This window comes from Manis pentadactyla, chromosome 8 (genome assembly GCF_030020395.1).
Source record: "Manis pentadactyla isolate mManPen7 chromosome 8, mManPen7.hap1, whole genome shotgun sequence".
Classification (NCBI taxonomy): Eukaryota; Metazoa; Chordata; class Mammalia; order Pholidota; family Manidae; genus Manis; species Manis pentadactyla.
The window spans coordinates 121546144-121568858 of record NC_080026.1 but is presented as its reverse complement, the minus strand read 5'-3'; the positions used below and the strand labels follow the sequence as shown (position 1 = coordinate 121568858).

General features: G+C 38.7%; 1 protein-coding gene across 2 annotated transcripts in view; it reads right to left on the bottom strand.

Annotated features, from left to right (window-relative positions):
* The window catches only part of MXI1 (MAX interactor 1, dimerization protein), a 77440-nt gene that overhangs the window by 44665 nt on the left and 10060 nt on the right, over nt 1-22715 (bottom strand). Inside the window, exons 1-2 of one of the 2 annotated variants that reach the window (XM_036899013.2) lie at nt 16233-16554; nt 14719-14851 (exon numbers count right to left, since the gene is read on the bottom strand). In XM_036899013.2, the coding sequence (XP_036754908.2) occupies nt 14719-14851; nt 16233-16311 (212 nt within the window). In that variant the 5' untranslated portion in view covers nt 16312-16554. Of the gene's footprint in view, nt 1-14718; nt 14852-16232; nt 16555-22715 lie in introns of those variants that run through there. The other variant, XM_036899012.2, reaches the window with a different exon arrangement.

Genomic DNA, 22715 nt, shown 5'->3' with positions numbered 1-22715 from the left:
AATGGGGAAATGACAGCCTCTTCAACAGCTGGTGTTGGCAAAACTGGACAGCTACATGTAAGAGAATGAAACTGGATCATTGTCTAACCCCATACACAAAAGTAAACTCAAAATGGTTGGACCAAAGACCTGAATATAAGTCATGAAACCATAAAACTCTTATAAAAAAACATAGGCAAAAATCTCATGGACATAAACATGAGCAACTTCTTCATGAACATATCTCCCTGGGCAAGGGAAACAAAAGTAAAAATGAACAAGTGGGGCTATATCAAACTAAAAAGCTGCTGTTACAGCAAAGGACACCATCAGTAGAACAAAAAGATATCCTACAGCATGGGAGAATATATTCATAAATGACATATCCAATAAGGGGTTGACATCCAAATTATATAAAGAGCTCATGCACCTCAACAAACAAAAAACAAATAAGCCAATCAAAAAATGGGCAGAGGATCTGAACAGACACTTCTCCAAAGAAGAAATTCAGATGGCCAATAGGCACATGTAAAGATGCTCCACATCCCTAATCATCAGAGAAAATGCAAATTAAAACCACAATGAGATATCACCTCACACCAGTAAGGATTGCCAACATCCCAAAGACAAACAACAACAAATGTTGGCGAGGATGTGGAGAAAGGGGAACCCTCCTACACTGCTGGTGGGAATGTAAATTAGTTCAACCATTGTGAAAAGCAGTATGGAGGTTCCTCAAAAAATGAAAAATAGAAATACCATTTGACCCAGGAATTCCACTCCTAGGAATTTACCCTAAGAATGCAGGAGCCCAGTTTCAAAAAGACATATGCACCCCTATGTTTATCGCAGCACTATTTACAATAGCCAAGAAATGGAAACAACCTAACTGTCCATCAGTAGATGAATGGATAAAGAAGATGTGGTACATATACACAATGGAATAATATTCAGCCATAAGAAGAAAACAAATCCTACCATTTGCAACAACATGGCTGAAGCTAGAGGGTATTATACTCAGTGAAATAAGCCAGGCAGAGAAAGACAAGTTTCAAATGATCTCACTCATATATGGAGTATAAGAACAAAGCAAAAACTGAAGGAACAAAACAGCAGCAGACTCACAGAACCCAAGAATGGACTAACAGTTACCATAGGGAAAGGGACTGGGGAGGATGGGTGGGAAAGGAGGGATAAGGGGGAAAAAGGGGCATTACGATTAGCATATATAATGTGGGGGGGACATGGGGAAGGCAGTATAACACAGAGAAGACAAGTAGTTATTCTATAGCATCTTACTACACTAATTGACAGTGACTGTAATGGGGTATGTGGTGGGGACTTGATAATGGGGGGAGTCTAGTAACCATAATGTTGTTCATGTAATTGTACATTAATGATAGCAAAATAAAAACAAAAAACAGAATTACCTGGCCTAAAATGTTAATAATGCTGAGTATGAGAAACTCTAAAGTAGAGGAAACAAATAATAAAGCCAAGAAGAGGAATGAACAAAATAGAAATCAGGAAACAGTAGAGAATATCAATAAAACTGACATCTCACTTTTTAAAAAAAAACAGTAAAATTAATAAACTTCTTTTAAGATTGAAGAAAAAATAGATAAAAATTACCAACATAACAATATAATCAATATTAGGAATGAAAGCTTGTGCACCATTAGAGATCCTACACACAGTAAAAGGATGATGAGAGAATATTGTAAACAACTTTATGCCAATAAATTCAGCAACTTGTATGAAATGGACCTCTTAAAAGGCACAAATTATGAAAACTGAATGAAGAAGAAACAGAAAACCTGGACAGCCTTGCATCTGTTAAAGAAATTGAATTCATAGTCAAAAACCTTCCGATCAAGAAAAGACCAGGCCCAGAAGTCTTCACTGGCAAAATTTACCAAGCATTTAAGGAGTAAATAATGCCAATCCCTCAGAAAATCTTACAAAAAATAAAGGAAGAGGAAACATTTCCCAACTTATTGTGAAGCCAGTATTACCCTGATATCAAAATGTGACAAAGAAATTACACTGGGGGAAAAGAAAAAACCCACACACTATCCTTCAAGAGCATAGACACAAAAAGTTCTTAACAAAACACGACCTGATTGAACCCAACAACATACAGAAAGTATCAGTTTTACAAAAAGAATTTGTCTGGTCTTTGTCCTGATTTCCTATGACACTGCTTTTAAAATTTTGGAATTTCCCAAGTTACAGGAGTATCTCTGGTATTCTTGGTGGGCTCTTGGACCACACTTGAATGTGTGCTAAGGAGATAACTCAAATTAGGGGCTGGTTGTGTCAGAAAGACCAACCATGCGATTAGAGGATTAGGGCTTTGAGCCACTTATACCAATCAACCTTCTATCCTCCAGTGGGAGGAGGATAGCTAGAGATTGAATTTGATCCTGTGGCCAATGATTTAATCAACTGTGACATGATACTGAAATTAAAACTCTGGAATCTGAGGTTCAGGTGAGCTTCCTGGTTGGTGAATACATCAATATACTAGGAAGGCAATGCACTCTGACTTCACAGGGAAAGGACACAGAAGGTCCATGTCCAGGACTCTCCCAAACCTCATCCTGTGTGTGTCTTCATTTGACAGGTCCTCATTTGTATTACTTATAATCATAAGTATAGCACTTTCCTAAGTTCTGAGTAGTGTGAGTGAATTATCAAACCTGAGGGGATTGTGGGAACCCCCAATCTGTAACCAGTTGGGTCAGACATGCAGGTGGCCTGGAGACTCCTGAATTGCAGCTGACATCAATGGTAAAGGCAGTTATGCTGGGAACTACACCCTTAAGCTTGCAAACTCTGCTAACTACAGGTGGTTAGCATTGGTATTGGAAAATACACTATGACCAAATATGGCTCATTCAAGGAATGAAAGACTGTATTAAGATTCAAAAAAGAAAAAAGAAAAAAAATCAATCAATGTAAATGACCATATTAACAGGATAAAAAAGAAAAACCACAGTATAATCTCAATAGATGCAAAAAAAAAGCCTTTGACAAAATTCAGTACCCATTCATGATAAAAACTCTCAGCAAATCAGGAAATGAAAGAATTTCCTTAACCTATGAAAAGACATCTACAAAAAACCTACAGTTATCATACTCAATAGTGAAAGAATGCATGTTTTCCCAAGCTTAGAACAGGACAATGATGTTCATGCTCATCACTTCTATTTGGCACTACACTAGAGGTCCTAGCCAATGAAATAAGGCAAGAAATACATCATACAGAATGGAAAGGAAGAAGTAAAAATATCTCTACTGCAAATAATATAGTTTGTTGTCTACATAGAAATCCTAAAGAATATATAATTAACTAATAAGTGAGTTTAGCAAAGTCAGTTCACAAAGTCAATATACCAAATTCAACTGCCATGTACAATAGCATCTAAGAATATTAAATAGTTATGGATAAACTTACAAAAAAATGTACATTACCAACACTCTAAAAAACTATATAATACTGCTGAGCTTTAAAAACATCTAAATAATCGAATAAATGAAGAGACATACCATTCTCATGGATCAGAAGATTCAATATTGTTCAGGTATGTCAAGTCTCCCAAAATAAATCTATAGATTTAATGCAATCCCAATCAAAATTCTAGTAGGCTTTGTTGCAGAAATTGACAGATTCTATAATGTATGTGAAAATGCAAAAGATCTAGAATAGTCAAAGGAATGTTTGAAAAAGAATAACCAAATTGGAAGACTTAACACTACCTGATTTCATGACTTTTTACAATTAGTAATTAGGACAGTGTAATACTGGAATAAGGATAAATATTTAGATCAATGGAACAGATTGGACTCCAGAAAGAGAAACACACATATGTGGTCAATTGATTTTTTTTGAAGATGTCAAAGCAATTCAATGTAGAAAGTATAGTTTTTTCAATAAGTGGTACTGAAATAAATAGATGCTCATTTGCCAAAAAATTAACTTCAACACTAACTTTACATCTATTAAAAATTAAGTCTAAATGTAAAACAATACTATAAAACTACTAGAAGGAAATATAAGAGAAAACCTTTGTGATCTTGGATTATGCAATGATTTCTTAGGACATAAGCACCATGAACCATAAAAGACAAACGCTATAAACTGAGTTTCATCAAAATAAGCAACTTTTGTTCTTCAAAAGATACTGTTAAGAAAATGACAAAAGCAAACCACTGATTAGGAGGAAATATTTACAAAACACATATGTAATAAAGAACCTGTATCCAGAATTTACAAAGAACTCTTACAACTCAGGAAGAAAATAAACAAAATAGAAAAGGCAAAAGATGAACATCCATTTCACCCAAGAAAATATATTAATGGCAAACAAGCACATAAAAAGATGCTCAAGATCATCAGCCATAAAGAAAATGCAAATTAAACACAGTGAGAGATTATGACACACCCACTAGAATTGCTGAAATTTAAAAGACTGACAACACACTGCTAGTCAGAATGTAAAATGGTATAGCCACTCTGGAGAAGAGTTTGGCAGTTTCTTTATCAAGTTAAATATACACTTAATATATGATCCAGCAATTCCACTTCTAGGTATTTATCTAAGAAAAATGAAAACATATGTCCACAAAGAGCTATCTGTGACAGTACAAAGCATCTTTATTTAAAATAGCTAAAAAATAATATGCAATTTAAATGTCTATCAACTGGTAAATGGATAAACTAATTGTGGTAGATCCATACAATGTAATATTACTCAGCAAAATAAAGGACTGAATCACTGATATGTACAACAACGTGAGTGAACCTCAAGAAAACATTATGCTACATAAAAGACATCAAACACAAAGAGTATACTTACTATATGATTCCATTTATATGAAACTCTAGAAATGACAAAACTGTAGTGACAGAAAACTGATTAGAAGTTGCCATGGACAAGAGACGGAGATAGGAACCTGACTGTAAAGAGGCATGAAGTAATGTTTTGTGGTGACAAAAATGTTCTACATCATAAGTGCATTGGGGGTTGCATAACTGTACACATATGTCAAGTCACTGAATTGTACACTAAAAATTGGGGAATTTTACTGTATGGAAATTATACCACAATAAAATGTATTTTTTACAGAAGTAATAAATGTCATTCTGAAATTGAGGCAATTACTTAACCTACCACAAAGTACTCAAGAATGAGAGTAAAATATTAAATCCTTACTGTAGGAGATTAAGAATATAAATTACTAGAAAGCGTATAAGTTAAAAGCATCATTCCTTTGGGGGTTACCTGTACTTTCATGTACTTTAAAACTTTTTTTTTTTTTTCATTTCTGGCATATGATTAACCTGCTGTTAGTCAAAAGTACAGAGTCAAATCTTCATCTTCTATAACAGGAAGTCAACAGGTAACAAGCAGAATCAGTTTCTTATTTAGAAATATGAAAGCAAACAGCAGAGGCAGCTGTTAAATTATTGGAAGTGATAGCCTCTAGGAAGCGGAGATTGGATGGAGAAAGATGGGCAGAGGAATGTTATTTTCCTTTATAAGCCATTTAATATTAACTGACTTTTAAAACTATATGCATATATTAACTTTTTTTTAATGTTAAAACATACTTAAAAGACACCTAACTTTTCTATTCTTAGTAGGGTCAGAAATTAACAAGCACTAATATATACTAAAGTATCTTATACATTATTTGTGAAATAATCAATTCTTAGGTGAGTGAGCAATATTGGAAGTTACACAGAATTTTGAAGAGCAAGGCATGAAATAACATTCGGTAGATATTTGTTGGGGGAAGATAAAGAATGGTACCATAATTAACAGCATTACTCACAATAAATATAAAGCCCATTTTATAAAGTTGACCTTAATTTTTATTGTTAAAAATCCCTCCATTTTTCCTTAAATTACTAGAAGCAGATGCAGATGTTATACATCTATTTCAAAGAATTGTATTGTCTAAGGGAGGTACATCAGATGGAAAAGTGATTCTCAAAGGAAGTAAGGGAAGAGACTGGCAAGATGGCTAAATCTCCTTGCTCTAGGAACTGCAGAACAGTAGAGATGCCTTCTTTCAATGCCCCACTCCTCACCCCTTACTGGTTTATTTCAAGTTTTAACAGAATCATTGCTTAATATTCATTCATTCATTCACTCATTCGTTCATTCAGTTCTTTTAGCATTTGCCACATGTTCAAGACTCTTCATTATCTTACTGCAATAAATAAGAACAGCAATCTTTTTTACCTGACAGTTTTATTCAGGTATAGTTTACATACTATAAAATTCACCCATTTAATTACACAGTTCAATAAATTTATCCAGTTGTGTAACCTTTACCACAATCCAGTTTTAGAACACGTCTGTCATCCTTAAAGTTCCCTCATGTCCATTCACAGTCAGTGTCCATATCCACTCCTAGCTCACATTGGTTGGCTTTCTATCTCTTACTTTTGTCTTTTTTATACTCATGTCTCTGACTTTGTTTTCGTGGTTCATTCATTTTGTTGTATGTATGAGTAGTTTGTTTCTTTTTATTGCTGGACATAAGCACCATGTATGAATTCCATTGTATGAATATACTACATTTAGTTTATCCATTCACTAGCTGATGGGCATGTCAACTGTTTGCAGGTTTTGGTGATTATGAATAATGCTATGAGCATTCATGTTCAAGTCTTCCTGTGGACATGTAGAATAGGAGACTTTCATTTTATTGGACCGTGTCTCACACTTGTTACACTTTACCATTAACATCCAAGTTATTTTTCACACTTACAAAAATGGCCAACAGTAAGAAGTACATACTGCTACTTAATAAATTAATATTAAATTGCTACTGATACTTAAATGTTTGTTAAAAGAAACATTACTCAGCTATTTCTGATAATATAGGCCTCACTTCAAATGTTAAAAAAAGCAAACATATATAACTTTGTCTTCAATGAGTATACCTGCTACAAATAAACTGACAATGGGAGTAAAGATATTAAACATCCTTATGTCAGTTTCATACAAAGCAATCATTTAAGCCTAAGTTTCTCTAAAAGTCTTCTCAAAAACGTGTCAACATTTCATTAAAAAATACCTTCGGTCTACAGTATGTTGTTCAATGCATTCAGCCATTCATTCATTTAGTATTTATTTGGTACCTACATTAGGAATATAAATATTCTAAAACAACAAAGTCTCTGACTTCATGTAGCTCACATTCCATCATTTACTTTTGCAAAAAAAGTAAAATAAGGCAGGACTTACTAAGAAAATTACAACTATATACTATAGCACTATATTCTTACATTGTGATAACCACCATGTAATTCTAATTTATACATACTTAAAAATACCTGAATTTTATGCAGATAAATTATTTTGTTTCTTTAAACAGTCAATGGATTAAATATGGTATTTATGATAAATTCCATAAAACTATTAGACTTTGAGCTTTTGGTAACTTCTTAATAAATAATGATTCTATGGAAAAATGAGATTCAAATGCTTCTTTTTGATTTATAGTGCTATTTCCAGGAATATAACCTGCCTTCCAAGGATAACTGACTAGATAATATGCTAAAATGATAATATTAAGTATACCACGTAGTTTTAGAGCCAGACCTAGAAGTCTAAACTTTAAATTGTAACTTATGTACTTTGACTGTTACCAACCAAGACTACAAAAAACAATCCAGACTTGGTATAAACGACAATATGTTGTCCAGAGTTTTTGTGGACACTGAAGACCACTTTTGCTCTATTATTCATATAGCCATATACTATCACACAGGACTATAGTGACCAAAATTAAAAACCTGAAAACATACATTTCTTCTAATACCAGTGCAAACTTACTATATTTTATCCTGCAGCCTCTTTTATTACATAAAAGCACAGGTTCTTTTTAGTTCCTCAGAGAGAACCCTAAATTGTCCCGGTCTAATTAATCAAAATACGAAAAAGGAAAACCAGGTGCTTTATCAAAATATATGACCAAAAGACTAAAATTATGTTATTCTGTGATTTTAAAATGCCTATTTCCAATGGCTTCAAAGCTCTCATCAGATAGCCTCCGTAAGTCGTGTTTACATAGTGTTCTCAAAAGACAATCAAAATACTTATGATAAACAAAGGCAAGGAAGTAAATACCACATGGAAACCCTTTTATTTAATGTCATAAAACTAAATAAAAGGAAAATCCATAACACTTTCCCTTGAAATGTATGTAGGAACATAAATAACAAAATTATCTACTAAACCAAGTATTTTCTCTTAAAAGAAATTATCTAGGTAAGTAATGTAAGGAATTTCACTCTAATACCAAGTTATGGAATCCCTGTATCTCTGAATGCATATGAAAGCTAATCAATGAACAAGTACATACTATGAATCTGCAGCATTGCTACAATAACCTATCATAACCTCTTTCTATAAATTTAAATAATTTACTCTGTACTATCAGCCAATATAAAGTTAAAAAGCCCTGTTTATAACATCTAGCTTGTATTATTTACCATTTTATTATATACATAGCATATCTTTCCAAATAGTCCAAAAGCTCCTCTATGGTAAGGAAGCATGCATAGCAACAGTTCTACCTACATAGTGTAAATTCAATAAATTTGGTTACTAATTACTTTTAAGAGAGTAATTTCAATAGCTAGTGAAAATGGAAGTAAATTGCAAAGGGTGAAAAAGAGCATTGATGGGAAGGCATTAAAGCAGCAGGTACAGACCACATATTTCAGCCATTTGGCAGATTGGAAAAGGAGAACAGTCACATAAATTTCTGATTATAGTCACCAAGTCTTAGTTTTTAGCAAATTATTACTAAGGACTGTTTGCTGATCCCAGAGAAACAAATACCTGGTATTTGTTTCATTTCTTAGTTCTACTTGTAGAAGTTACTTTGCATACCAGTCCAGTTTCCTCAACAAAAAAAAGATTTAATTGCACTTTTACCTCACAGAATTGTTCTGAAATTCAAATGAGATAATAATGCTAAAAGGTTTTACATACAAGTAGTATATCAAATGCAAGGTGTTACTATTATTATTATTTAAGATGGATTCTACCATTTGAGCCAACAATTCTAATTCTTCATGATTATCCTAAGGATCTAGGTGGACAAATGCACAAAGGTATTCATAGTAGCCTTACTTGGAATGAAAAACAAATCTAAAAATAACTCAAGTATCATCAATGGAAGACTGAACAAATGTACATGTAACAGAATACACACATGTAACACAGGATCATGTTGTAATTAAAAATGATTTAACGGATGTATATGAACATAAAAAAATGTTGAGGGTAAGTGAAAGCAAGATTGTAGAAGGTTCAACCTTGAGCCTTCCTTCATCCATCAAACTTGATCAGGTCCACTGTTATATCCTCATAGGATCCTCTATTTTCCCTATACTAAGATCATCAGTTTCAAATGTATTATTTATGTTTACTTGATAACACTTGTATCCTTTATTAAATGATAATGACTATACCATATATATACATATGTATGTGTATATGTATGTTTATATACACACACACAGAAGGAAAAAAAAAAACGCCAGTTTTTAAATGTAGAAAGCCAAAATGAAAATAAAAACAACCAACAACAACAAAAAGTATGCTTAAATTATATCAGTACTGACCAAAAATGGAATTTGGGCATTATTTTATCAAACCATACCATCAAACCTCTTTGATTAAATTAGTGCCATAAAAACTATCATCACTTCAGAAATGACGAAGACTCATGCTATATCCAAAAGGAAGCATGGCTGTTTCATTTGTAAATCTAGAAGAGAAAGTTCTTTTCAGGTCAACAGTCCTGTCTGGTTAGAATGATACATATACTGCTTAAAATCCAGCTTGATATTAAACTCAACCACTGTATATAGCTATGACTTGGGCAGATTACTTACCATCTCTAGGACACATGCACTTTAATCATAAAATAAGTGATAATATCTTACCTTCATAAAGCAGAGAACTATACCAGATAACATACTGAATTCCCTTTCTACGATCTGTGATCTCCCACATCATATATTCAATATTCTGGCAAAAGATCTCCTATCAAATAGAAACAGAGGCAGCTGTCCTACTGACTTACAAGGTGTGATCATGCAAGCCACCTTCAAAGGCTACTTCCAGAGAGGAATACATCCTTAAGAAACCCAGCAACAGCGAACTATGCTTCAATGAAGCACTTGATGGAAAGTCTGAGTTTGTTTAGAATCAGGTATGTAAGTAATTCTTCAGAATTTTTACTTAAATTTGGCCTTAGTGGAAGATAGAGTATCAGACAACACATCATGCAGGATGTATTAATCATTCAACATGTGGAAAATACTAAAAAGCAATACTAACATCATCAGGAGTTTAACTGCTACTATTCTCCACTCTTACCCTGAAACCTTGGTAGTTTTCTATTGAACAAAGATCCAGAAACTATTTCTTAATATAGAAAATTTGAAAAACATACAGTAAGTAGAAAGAAATTTCACAAAAATAAAAATAAGGCTTCAATTCAATTGTTCTGTGAACAAATAGGTACATGTTTAAGAATAAGAACAGAACATATAACAAATCTCAAATTACTTCCACTGGGAATAAATCCTCTACATCTATCCTAGAAAAAGAATTTACCAGCACTGCCCAATAAATGAATAACCCATGAATAAAATAGCCAAGAAGTATATAAAGCTAAAAATATAACAATGCAAACATTTCTTCTAGAATAAGACTAAGACATTTCATTATTCAGTAGTTTAAGGAAAGTTAAATTAAAGCCTTACAAACAAAAGGAAATTTGTTTTGCTTTTCACTGTCTTCAATTTTAGTAGGGGAAACTGAAATACTGCTGCTGTTATGAAGAAATTTTTCATCAACTTGAAAGTCAAGCACAAATTGGTACTACTTTCTAGGTTGCCTTAAAATAATGCAATTACTATGTATATGTCACAGGCTCATACCAATAGTTATTGTCAATATTTGACAGAATTATGATTCTTTGCATATACAAGTTTGGGTATCATTTTAATTTCATGACATAGGATGATAATGAAGGTTCTTTAAAACTAATTGTAGCATTTTGTAGTCTGCTATAATGAACTTGTTTCAAAGAACTCGCAGCTTGGAGATTTTTTTCTTCAAAAACTATATATTGTTTTCCTTTCCAAATGTATTATCATTAATGTCCTTTAGAATACAAAGTAATCAAAGAGTCTGCCCAAGCAGGAGTTGTATATTCTTCCATCCTTTCTACTTTCAGAATCTAATATGATACTCAGCACAAAAGAGAAATCAGTTCCAAATCAGGACAGTCTACCTGGAGTTTGAAAACATTCCATTCTTTAAGAAACACCTACTGTGTACAGGGCACTGTGACAGGTACTAGGGATAAATCTTTAAACAGAAGAGATTCCATCATTACCTTCATGGAGTTTTTAGTCCAATGAATGAGACATGAATTTATCTGATCAGATAACTGTATTTCTATAAACTGTGATAAACACTGTGAAGGAAAAGTGGGAGTACCATAAGGTATGTGATTACCCGATCTACTTTGGCAGATGAGGAAGAATTGTAACTCCCTAAAGAAATTATGATTAAGCTGAAGTAAGAATGCTATTAGATAGGGATAATTTGGCAAAAGGGGAAGAAAAACAATTCCTAGCAGAGAACAAAGACACTGAGGTAGAAGCAAACGTGGTGTACTGAAGGAACTAAAAGAAGGCTGGCTAATATAATTCACCAGAATTGGGGCAGGGATACAAGTTAGGAGGTCCCAGCATTGCCCAGGTGAGAGATGATGGCACCTTAGATTAGGAGGGTAGTAATGAAGGTAAGAGAAGAGAAGTCAGACTCTAGAGGTATTTGTGACTGTGTATTTAAAAAATAATTTATATACTATTGGTCTAACCTCCCAAATGTCAGTTAGAAGGGTCCCAAAGGATAAAAGTAGTGGGATTTTCAAGGTAATGAAAATTTACATTTTCATGCTTGTTTCCTCTCCTTTGTACTCCTAAGAAAATAAGATTTCAAGACGTGGGGGAAGGGAGGAATAGGAATTTATAATATTAAAAGTGAACTGTCAGCATAAATTTATCAAACAACATTTTATATCAGGATATCTTATTATACTTGAGAATATTAGGGGAAAAAAATTAACCAAGTTATAGCTTAAAGATGCTACAATATCAGGGAAACAAATGCCATTTTATGACATATGAGATATCAGTGTTCAAGATGCATAACAGGAACAACAACCTCCACATAGGTAGCTTTTGTCAGGAAAATAAGACACATATACTCATCAACTCTACTCCTTTCCTTGTTTCTGACGACTAATGAAATTTTTATAAGTCATCTGCCTTGTATGACCAGTATATTAAAATCTCTATTAAATTCAGTTATAGGCTTAAAATTAACAGGAAATCTATTGTGTCCACTTGAAAATGGACTAATACTATTTTCCAAGTACCCCAGGACTAGAATTTGATCCTTGGCTCCCCTACTCCACGAAGTAGAAATTTTAAATAAGTGGCAAGGAGAAATAATTTCTAGTGTTTCACTTTAACATGCTAGTTCTCATCTATAGGTCCTACCTAAATCCCATACATAGGTGGACCTTGACATAATATATTCTAAAATGTATTTCTCTCTCTTTCTTTCTTTCTACTTATATTCCCATGAAAAATGACCTTTCTTAGTCTTAGGTGATCTAATGTATGCATATTTTCCCTTGGGTAGTGTAAGAACACATAGCATGCTTATACTTTTACAAATTTTCTGAAATACTGTACTAAAACACATGGTAATTCACACTATGGTACCATACACAATAGTAGAATCCTAACAGGAACACTAGCATGAAAGAGAAACATCACTTAGTCAAAACCCCAGGCTGAGCAAAGTATAAGTCAACAGATGACAAAGACAGACTTATTAATGACCTATAACATAATTGGTAAAATCTAGAAATACATACCTTATTTATGTTTCTGTAATCCTTGATTTATTAACAAAAATGTCACAACTGTAATGATGGGGTGATATGCTTAATAGCTAATATAGTAACTGATCTCTAAAACTGTCACTAAATTAGTATCACAGAACTTCAGGAAAGAAAGGACTTTGGTGAGTGGGTAGCCCATCCCCTCATTTTACAGATGAGAACAGTAAGGAGCAGAGAGAAAATATAAGGAGATCATATACCTTATTTCTAAAAAATAGAAAGACTCAACAAATACTTGTAAAATGACAGAAACAAGGTCTGGTTTCTTATTTGGTACTCTTCCCATGTTTCTAGATTTAAAAAAAATTTTTTTAACATCTACAAATGGATTGAAAAACCCATAAATTCCTGAATATAGATTTTAACTGCTGATACCTTAACCAGAGAAACTGTGAAGAACAAGAAACTTACATTATTTTTTAATGCTGCATATCATACTACATATTTTCACCCACACCTACCATAACCCTCTAGACCTACACATAATCATAAATACAGCTTTTTAAGCCTATAGCTAATTATTTTTATAAGTTTAAAAATTAAGTTAAAAAAATACAGAATAGTCTTAAGAAGCCAAAAAGGAAAGACACAGCTTTAAAGATAAGTTAAAAGGAGAACAGTGAATTCTAGTTCTGCCCAAGGATGTTAGAATTGCAGACTCAGAAGATCTAACCTTTTAAGCTCTGTTATCTACAGGAGACTCAACTTTTCTGCATCAATTAGAGCCACTCCAACTCTACCTGCCTCCCCAAGTGGCTACCCAAACTACCTGTCTGGAGTTCCCCAAATCCTTCCAGCAAATGATGTTACCCAGAGGTTGCTCAGCACCCCTCCAAAATGAGTATTTATATTCTCTAGACAAAACTTTTGCAATCAGGTAAAATGGTCTCATTTAATTTCTCTAATCAACAAAAAAGGCAGCAGGCAGCATCCATCGATTTTAAGATGGTCTTTTGAAAACTTCGTGAGATGAATCCTTAGAATTCACTGGCCCTCTGAAACAAAGAGATAGCCAGACACTACCAAAAATTTTCAAAAAATGGAAGTCAACTCTATCTGAATACATCCAGACAAGCATTTTCTAGAGATCTGTTCTGACTGAAGAATAAGCATCTTCTCCCTACCATCCTTTTTTTGGTTTTAAGGTTCCTTACCAATTCAATCTTATCATTAAATATGAGACAAAACTTTCACAGTATGGTCTTCCTTTCATCCTTAAACAACAAATAGACCATACCCACTAACTTCCTATTCTACCTAAATATTTTTATTCCTTTAACAAAACTGTTGATTCTGCTTTATATCCTCCCTGAGCTATTTCTGATTTTTAAAAATTCTTCTTAGTTCATCCAACTTTAAACTTGACCCAAGACAACTCTTAGCATGTAGTTATATGCACGGACACAAGCTGCCAAGTCTGTCAATTTACTGTCCCTCTCAGTCACAGACCTCCCCACTTAATATCCCAGCAAGAACTTCTCTGGCTATCTTTCCATATTCTATTACTTTCCTTTGACAGTCAAGTTATGATTCCTAGACTTTATTATTTTAAAGGGGCCAAATCCCTAGGAATGATGGTAAAGGGATTCATTTGGCTGTTGATGTAGCTCCACTCTTGGTATTAGAGAACTGAGGGCAGCAGGGCCACCACTTCTGCCTGAGTATGTACTTCCCCCCTCTAGGTGCCCTTCCTCAAACTCCCCAGCTTGCTACCTGTTGGCAGTGCTGGTGTTGCTGCTCCCACTGCTGTGTTTCTGTGCTCGGCTCAACCTCCGTGGGGGCTTTGAATGCTGCAGCCGGGGGCTCGGTATGGAAGGGAATGTTGAGGCATAGCCATGTTCACACTCTAAAGAGATAACAAAAAAAGCAATGTAAGAGGAACATACCTATATCCAGGGATTCACAGATCTTAAATCCTTGTGGTAACAGGTTACTGAAACTGGGAGAAGAAAAAGAGGTAAAATTTTTCCACCCTTCTGGTTGGAAGATAGAAACTTCCCAGTCCTTGCCTGGACATGAATCCTGTGACATTACATAGAGACCCAAGCCACCGCCTGCAAGGTGTACCAATACCTCCTCTAAACCAAGTAATTCCTCCTGCCTCTCCAAAATCCTTTCCTCTACGAATTCTTGACTCAAACATCATTTCTGAGACCAGTTACCATTCATCTCAATCATTTTATTTGCCTCAAAATCCCCCTTTTCCCTTTAACTCTCCCCATTCTAGGTGTCTGCCCACATGTTCACTTCACAAATTCCATCAGCTAGTCTTACAAGGACATTTTCTCTCCTGACACCACGATTCCCTGAGTTCCGACTTTCATAGCCCAGTCTCTCCACATCTCCTTCAATTCCATTCCTAGAGGAATCCCACCTGCTCCCACCAGATTCTCAGGGGTCCCTCCCCACAAGCGCACATCCTCCTGCCGCTCCTCATCAGACACTCCCTCCCTTTGCTTTCAGCCGCTTCTAGGCCACCCTTCCCGGTGCTGCGCCGCCCCCCCTTTGAGTCCCTTCCTTCCCCTTTTCTCGCAGCCTCGGGTTCACCCCCCCCCACCCTCTCCTCGGAGCCGCCTCCCTCCTCCCTCTGCTCCTGGTTCGACCCCTCCAGTCCTGACCCCTCTCACCACGTCACCCAGACCGTCTCTGCCCCTGCTTCCCTCACTGCCCCTCATCCTCCACACTTACCTGGACCCTCCCGCAACACCTGCGGCCTCTCACGCGCCCGCCTCCTCACACGTGCACCCCCTCCCACTGTCACCCTCCCCCCACGATCACCCCCCTTCACAGGATCACCCCCTCACACATCACCTCCCCTCACACGATCATGTCCTTACACCACCACCTCCCCTCACAGGATCCCCTCCTCACACTATCCTCTCCCCTCACACGGTCACCTCCTCTATGGCCACCTCCCCACACGATCACCTCCCCTCACAATCACCTCCTCTATGTTCACCTCCCCACACACAATCACCCCGCCACACAATCACCTGCCCTCACAAGTGTACCTCCACTCCCAGTGTCCCTCACACCTGCACCTCCTCTCACACTCATCCCTCCTCACACTCCCCTCCCCTCAAACGCGCAGCGCTCACAACTGCACCCCTCCTCACAAGCGCACCGCTCACACACACGCTCCTCCTTACACGCGCACCACACTCCCCGCGCGTAGCAGGAGTACGCGGGCTCAGGCGGTGGCGGAGGCGGAGGCGCTCAGCCGTTACCTCGGTCCCGGCGCTCCAAAAACTCGGCCGCCTCCAGCAGGCGCTGCACGTTGATCATCCGCACCAGTTCCATGGGCATCGCGGGGGGCGACCGGGGCTTCTCCGTGCTCACTTCCCCGGCCGACAGGAGGCGCCTCTGGCGGCTACAGTCCGGCACCGCCCCGGGACATGGGGGGCTGGCGGGCTGGGTAGCCCGGCTGCAGCTCGGCGCGCGCTCAGCAGCTCTCGCCGCGCCCGCCGAACCCGCCACCCGAGTCGCGCCGCCCGCTGCCCGCGCGCGGTTTGTTTACCTCTCGGAGCGAGCACAGGGGAGGGGCGGGAGCAGCGCCACGACCCGCCCCCTCCCGCCCCTCCTCTGCCTCCTGAGAAATGTAGTCCCGCCCCGCCCACTGCAAGCCGGGAGTCGGGTGCGCACGCCGCTCCACTGCGCCTACGCCTTGCCGAATTTCACAATGGCCGCTGGGACATGTAGTCCCGCTTGGCTGCTCTCTCCAGGGTGGAAAGACTAAGAGGTGATCTGGGCTTTGCTTCTGGGAGGGAAAGAGTTGAGCAAGCTTAAATCTACTCCCGGGAAGCCCCTTACTCAGAGACTCCCGGCTGGCGCCCAAGGGCTGGAGCATTCTTTATCCGAAGTGCTATGTTCCAGTGCTGCATCTACAACTACTTTCTCATGAAACTTAGGCGCCTTGGTTTTCCCATCTGCAAAATGCGCGGCTGGGACAGCGCACAAGTGAACACTTGAAAAGCCAAAATCGCTGTTCAGAGTCAGCTGCCTATCAGAGCTAGAGTACTTCCGTAAGGCTCTTATTCCACTAGTTTGCACACAGAGGTAGTTTTCTGTTTGTTTGTTTGTTTTTAACAACTTCTTTCTGCTCAGCCCCTCACTAGTGATTTTAGAAGCTAGAAAACCTCTCTGGTGCTGCAAGTGAGGAATATAATTCAGTGAGTAAGTGATTTGCTGCTAAAGTCACACAGGTTCAGTTCATATCCCGACTCTGCTACTTAGCGGTGTAGAATTTTCGGGCCTCATTTTCCTCATGTATAAAATGGATGTAATTACAACATTTATCTAAATGTTGAGGACCTACCACGTGCCAGGCACTGTACTAGACATGCTGTGTACTACTGCACAGAACACAGAGACGGACTACTGTACGAAACAGAGACGGACCCTGCTCTCAAGGAGTGTATAGTCAGTAGGGCTTATTGTGAAGACTGAATAATTCCAGCACTCGGTACAAGGCACTCAATAAATGAAGCTATGATAATTGTTTCCTCTCACAATCTGCATAGAAAAGGAACCAAAAGCAGCGGCTAAAGAGAATAGGGACCCATGAAAAGACTGTCAATGGCTACCTTCACCACCACACACTATCCAAGTCCTCAATATAACAAGTCCTCAAAGTCTAATCTTTCTCAATCTAAGCATTATTTGACATTTTGGGCAAATAACTCCTTCGTGAGGGATGGGGTTGGGGGTGAGGGGGAATCTGTGCTCCATAAGGTGTTCAGTAGCATCCCTGGCCTCTTCCCACTACATCCAGTAGCACACCAACAACCGTCAGGTATGACAACTAAAAATGTCTTCAGACATTGCCAGTGTCTCCTGGGGCACGAAATCACCCCTAGTTGAAAACCACTGGTCTAGGGAGAAGAAGAGCAAGAGGGTCATCACTGTTGAATGCTTTAGGAGCAAGCTAAGAAATGTGTCAACATCTGTAACTTTTTCCCATCCTGATTATTTTAACCTGCTTAGTGGACATCCAAAACATCAGGAAGCTCTTGGTGAGGTGAGAATTTCCCTTTCACTGTGGTCATTCCAGTGGCTACTATGGAAAATACCATCTCAGGATGAAAAACTTACTCTCAAAAATATCATGGATTTCATGCTGCATTTTAATCTCCTCCCCCCCCAAAAGTGAACAAGATTTCCAGTGAGGTCAAAAGCTGCAAAATTCTGCCAGCCCTTTTAAATATTACATTTGGCACCACATTTAAGAACCAAATAGATGTTACATCAAATACAGGGAGACCCAAAATGAGAGGTGCTCAGAGGCCACAGGAGAATCATTTTTTTGTAAAGTCTTTGAAACAGACTGTTTTTTCAGCTGTTGGCTAGGTCGCTTCAGATCTGGGCTTTCCAATTGGGTATTGGTAACAACCAACAAGGGACATGTTGGATAGGGGAAGAATAAAAGAAAATACCTATTCACTCAGAATATCTGTTTGTTGAGGGGAGAAATTATTAGTTTGGAAGTTAGTTCCCACCATTTGCAGAACCCCTTTAAGCTTTAGATTCCAAATTGCTATGGGCTACCCCATGAACTTAAAAGTGGTAGTAGTTGTATGACATGTTAAAGTCTATCCAGTGTGAGGTAAACTGTGGGACATGTGGTGAAGAAAAATACATATGAATTCAAGATGGGTCTAAATCCACATGTCATTAGCCCTTGCAGGTTATTAAAAGAAAGCAGGATGCTCAGTACATGTGCCTGGCCTTTCACGGTTGACCTCCAGATGAATGTACTAGCCCTTCTTTCAGAGCCATGGCCAAGAAGAAGATGCAAAGCAGGATGACAGTCACCAAAATGCCACCTGCATATGCTGAAGAAGAGGAGAGGTGATGGTGGTGGTGGGCAATGGGCCGTGCTAAGGGCTGGTTTGTGTACATAAATATCCAGACTCTTGTAACAGCAATTGAAGATGCCCACTTCCTTCTCCCGGCTCTAGCTGACTCCTGGAGTTCTTGCTTGGACATTGCCCATGAGGGCCTCCCACAGCACAAAGTGTGGGGCTCTAGCCTTGGAAGAGTGCTGCTACCCACAAACCATCCCTCAGCACAAGTCCCAGCCTGGAGAAACCCAGAGGCAGTCATTCTTCCTTTTACCCAGATGAATCCAGTTTGCACTGCAAATGCAGATAGGAAACTGAGGAAGAGCAAGGCTTCCAAAGTCCAACAAAAGAACCTGGAATCTTACCCACAGCCTCTGATTCTGTCCTTGAAGATAAAAAATGTGCCCCCAAACCCCCAAGCCTATAACAAACACAGCCCAGATAGGGACGATCTGCCTTTTGGAGGAAGTAGGCAAAGCTCTTGATTCTTAGGGTTCCTTTCTTTGAACAGTTTACACAGTGCAAGTTTCCAAATGATTTATTGCAGATTCTAATAGTGAAGGAGGCTGGTCTGTGTTATATCTTTTCTGCAGACAGGAATGATAGAAAGAGAGGAAGACACCATGAGGTTAAGTCACAAGTCCAAAGTCAGTGTGGTGACACCTGGTGCTTAAAAGAACTCCCCTGAAACTGCAAAGTGCTTACAGTGCCCAGCAGTGTTTTCTGAAATTATCTTTAAGGATGGGGATATTCAAATAATCAAGGTTGGGGACAGGAGACGGTAAGTCCTGAGCTCCTTAATAGGAACCATAACAGCAGTACATCCCTCCTTCCCCCACCCCAAAAAACATCGGCAGCCTCCTTCCCATCTCTCCCCTCAGAGCCCAGAAACGTGAGGAGCAACAGAAAACCTTTCCCTCTGCTCAGTGAGTCAGCCTTGCCTAACTTCATGCGTGAGCTCTCCTCAAGTCAGTGGCAGCTCAGAGCTGCGGGTCTGTGTGCAGCCGAGATAAATTTGGGTCTAGAAGGGATGACGTAATGCTAAACCCGAGAGGTAGCTGCCGCCTCCCAGGGCTCCAGTCGCCAGGGCTGCCGGCTGACATCCCAACCACAGAGAAAAGCACCAAGCACCCCAGGTGCCTGAGCTGGGGGAAAAAGGGGGTGGGACGAAAAGGCAGGGGGAGGCAGTGTTAATCTGAGATCTCTGAATCTAGAAGTTTGTTTTTTAACTTCAGTTTGCTGGTGAGATCAGTCCACTGGCAGAGGCTCAAACAGCTGCACATGACTTCTATCCTGGCCTATTGCCTCCCCCTTAGAAAAGGGCTTCTTACATTTTATTAAACGGCCCTTATTAAAACAGCCTATTTCAGTGGTCATAATGGATGTGTTAATCTCTCGAATGCCCTTTTCCTTCTATTTTGCATTAACTTGGAATCAAGAAGAAATCTGCATTGCAGGACTCAATTAATATACACATCTAAGATAATTGCTTACCCGGAGAACCCCACTTGGAGGTACAACTGATAAGGTATTCGGGAGGATTTTTCTAAGGTTATACCAAGTGAATGTTCCCCCAAATAACACTTCATGGCTTATTTCACATATGTTTATGTCAGCAGGGTTATTTCCTCAATCCACTCGCCATTTTCCAGATGAGAAAACTGAGGCTTAGAGAGGTATGGTAATTTACGCAAGGTAACACAACGACTGCAAACTGATGGAGCACGGGTTAGATTTATTTATTCATAAAAATAAAATAAAATGTATTTATTTCTAAACAAATAAAGTGGAGTGCGTTTTCTGGTCTTTTAACTTTGTGAAGGCCCTATTCTTTAAATATCAAGTTACATTCCAAAGAGATCCAAAGCCTGCTTTTGTTTTCTGTTCAAGGTTCATTCTTCCCTAAGAAAAGGTTAGCCTCAGAATCAACTCCTCTGCTGATCATGACCGCAAGCCATGCACCTGACCTCACCATGCCACTTTAAAGACCACCACAGGTGAGCAGCTTTGTTGTGTGGAAGCAGTTTCCCTCCATTCTGAGGAATGTCTGCCTAATTCTTTTTTCAAATGATACCTCATTTGTTGCTGTAGTCATGGATGATCCTCCTTTAATGTGTGGTTACGATCGGTTAGACCGATAGATTTCGGGACTTTCAGCCTTCTCTGGCATGTACGCTGGCCAGCCACGTTATATTATTATTTCAAAACACTGCTCATTCTGTGAGTTAATATTTTGTTTTGAATGTTTGCATCTATATTCGGATGCAAAAATATTCTCTAATTTTTTATTGCATTTATCAGGTTTTGGATATAATGGCCTATTCTTTCAAAGTTAGATGCAACTTGGTTTTAAAACCCTCAAAAAAAAAAAAAAGATTTAGAGGCCTTCCCCTGCTGCTGAGAGGATGCCCCACAGTCTTGCCATGACTCTGGGTAACCCTCTGTCCCCTGCCAGGGGTCTATATAGAGTTGACCTACTGCACCCCCAACCCCTTGGCATCACAGCTCCCTTCCGGGAAGGAGTAGCTAAATCACAGGTCACTAAATCACACACCCAGCCCTGCTGCCTTGTGGCTGAATTCTCAGCCTCAGTTGCACTATCTACAGTAAAAACACTAGGCCCTTGCCTGTCCAAGGACACTGGTGATCTCACCCTCCCTTCCAGCTCCAGCATTCTGATTCTGGGGTTCTGGGATTCTCCAGAGATCCTAAAACAATATGCCTCCATTTGCCTATTAGCTGCGTAATGAGAACCAACAACGCACATGGTGCTGCTTAGACAGTCAATTCATTTAATCCTCAGTACACCTTTGAGATTCCTATTTCACAGTTGAGGTCCCAAAAGGTCAAACGATTTGCCCAAGATCACGTAGGTAGTGAACAGATTCAAATTTGGATTTTCTAACTCTTAGACATTACAGCATACATTAGGCTATGCTCAATAAGATGAGGTCAAACAAAATTGGTTAGGGCAATGGTTTCAATCAAGAGTAATACCATCCCCCTAGGTGGCTTTAGAAATGTGTAGGAGTGTTTTTCTTGACTGCTACAGTGACTGGGGGGTTCTGGGTGGGCATTGGGGGAGCTAAGGACACTAAATCCTGCAGTATTGTGGACTAAGCCACACAAGGACTATCACCAATAGCTCCCTTGTTGAAAAACACTGGGTCAGACGGTCAAAGGCAGAGAACTCAGTATTCATTCAATAAATATTCCTTAAGCATCTCTTATGTGCTAGGCACCAAGCTACATGCTAAAGATAGAATAAAGAACAACACGACTTAAGGTCCCTGTCCTCAAGGTGCTGGTATTCTAGCCTGACAGACTGATAAGCAAGTAAAATCAGTATAAATTGTGATAAGTAGGATAAAGGATAAATGATAAATGAGGGAGGGAGTAGCTCTCATGGGCAATCACAGGTACTGTCTAGGCAGCTTCTCAAACTTGAATGAGCACACAAATCACCTGGAAATTGTGGAAAAATGCAGACTCAGATTCAGCAGGTCTAGTGTGGAGCCTGGGAGTCTGATTCCCGACAAGCTCCCAGCAAATGCTGAGGCTGCCCATCTTCAGACCACACTCACTCAAAACAGTAAGGGGGAAGGCCATGCAAGGAACTGGGATTGTATTCTAAGTGACACAGGAAAGAAACCATTGAAGGGCTTTAAAGAAGTAAGTGACATGAACTCAGTTATATTTAAGATCACTCTCATTTCCTAGATCTTGGTGGAGTAGAGGAAGAGGCTGGACCTGCGCTGTTTGACTGGAACCAGCTGGCCCACATGGTCACAGTGGCAGCCAGGGCTCATAGCTCATTTCTGCAACTCCCACTTGCTGTCTCCTCTAACTTCTCTGGCAGAAGCCCTTGGC